The following is a 1,840-nucleotide window of genomic DNA, read 5'->3' as shown; positions in this document are numbered from 1 at the left end:
GTGGACATTCTCACCTGAGGTCGGGGAAGGTTCTGGCCAGACTGACAAGCTCCAGCTGAATACTTCCAGGATCCTGCAGACAGAGAACCTCAGCGACCCTGCAGAGCATCTGACCGAGCCACAGAGACTCACTGCAGCCCTGAGGACACAAACAGAGTGCTGGAGTAACTCTACTGCAGTACCACTGCAACACTACTACAGTACTACTACAGCAGTACATTTTTACTGTCACATGTTGGAGGTCGTGATGTGAAACAGTTCCAGAAAAAGCCCAGACAAAATCCTGCTGGGAACCAGAAGTGTGTATGTGCACGTGTATGAGTGTGCTTGTGTATAAGTGTGCACATGTGTGAGCGTGCATGTGTCTCACCCCCTGGCTGAAGAAGTCATTGATCTTCTGGGCGTCTTCAGTGATCCTCTGAGCTCCACCCACCTGCTGCTCTCTGCTCTTCACCCTCGTCTTCATCATCCTCTTCACATACTTTAGGACCACGTCCTCATGGAGGACACACAGCAGGGACTGCACACACACAGAGAGAAAGACAGACGGACAGACCGGTAAACGGTAGGGATGCACGATAATATCGGCACATCATCATCATCATCAGCAGATATCAGCTTTACAATGAAATAACAGAATCGACCAACATGCTGTATTCTGCTTATTCTGCATATTTTGGCATATCAGCAAAAAAAAATCCCACATCCTGCAACCCTTGTAACCAGGTAACCAGTCTCACCTGCCTGCAGGTGGGTTTCAGGTCTGCCAGGTCGGTCAGTTGCTGGTTCAAAGAGTCCAGCAGAGAGTCCACAACAGGAAGTGACCCCTCCAACCAGGCTGCCGTCCACAGGTGATTGAGACACACCTGGAAACATCAAGTGATAATTCAAGCTGTGTACTGCCAGACTTTGATGTGATGTGATACGATACGATACGATACGATACGATACGATACGATACGATACGATACGACGCGATGCGATACGATATAATATGATGCGAAACATTATGATCTGGTACGATACGAGATGTGACAGGTCAACATGAAATATTTCCTGATCTTTTGAAATCTGATTTTAAAAACAAGTGCTCAATAGTATTTTTTTTATACAGAATCAAAAAACAAATACTGATCCTCGATTTCAGACCCCTGATCAGTGACTGTTTCTGTTCATTGATGAAGTGGCGGTGGTTAGAGGATAACCGTGAATGACTGCAGTATTTGTACCTTCAGCTGGGTGTGAATTGGACAGGTGAGGCACCTGTACCCACAATCCTTCAGGGCTGACAGGGCGTCCAGACAGCGACGTCTCTGCTGCTCCGACAGACTTCCTGTTTGATCTGTGATGTAATCCCTGAAGATATTCACAGAGAGCCAGTCAGCAGCTGCAGTGTCCAGCAGAGACTGCCTACAGTTCCCAGAATGCTTCAGGACATGAAGACTGACAGGTGTAACAGGTGTGTGATGGTACCTGAACTGCTGCTCACAGACCAGGTGAGCTTTGACCACCGAGCAGATGTTACTGTGTGTTCCCTTCATGAACTCCTCCACACACTTGTGATAGCTGAAACACACACAGTGACGTCACACCTGGATTATCAACGCACCTCATTAATATTCATGAGCTCAGGGGGCGGGGCCTACCTGCTCAGGAAGCTCTCCAGGTGAGCTGTGATCCTCTGAGCTTTAGTTGGGTCTCTGATCACACAGCGCAGCTCAGTCAGGGAGCTGTCCATCACCTGAAAGACAAACACCGAGACATGAGCAGGTACACCTGAGACACACCTGCTCACTTAACTACCTGCCTAAGTCTCACCTGTACTGACTGTATCCTGCCT

General features: G+C 48.3%; 1 protein-coding gene across 1 annotated transcript; it reads right to left on the bottom strand.

Moving 5' to 3' along the window:
• Positions 1–14: 14 nt before the first annotated feature.
• On the bottom strand, positions 15–1,776 carry LOC121964642 (exocyst complex component 3-like protein 2; the record flags this gene model as incomplete). Its single annotated transcript, XM_042514841.1, has 6 exons — positions 15–139; positions 371–520; positions 741–866; positions 1,230–1,356; positions 1,474–1,566; positions 1,647–1,776. Coding segments are annotated over 6 exons (751 nt in total), but the record flags the coding sequence as incomplete, so codon positions are not given.
• Between the last annotated feature and the right edge of the window lie 64 nt (positions 1,777–1,840).

This window comes from Plectropomus leopardus, unplaced genomic scaffold, assembly GCF_008729295.1.
Source record: "Plectropomus leopardus isolate mb unplaced genomic scaffold, YSFRI_Pleo_2.0 unplaced_scaffold16528, whole genome shotgun sequence".
NCBI lineage: Eukaryota > Metazoa > Chordata > Actinopteri > Perciformes > Serranidae > Plectropomus > Plectropomus leopardus.
The sequence above is the reverse complement of the archived record's forward strand: the minus strand, read 5'-3'. Positions and strand labels throughout refer to the sequence as shown.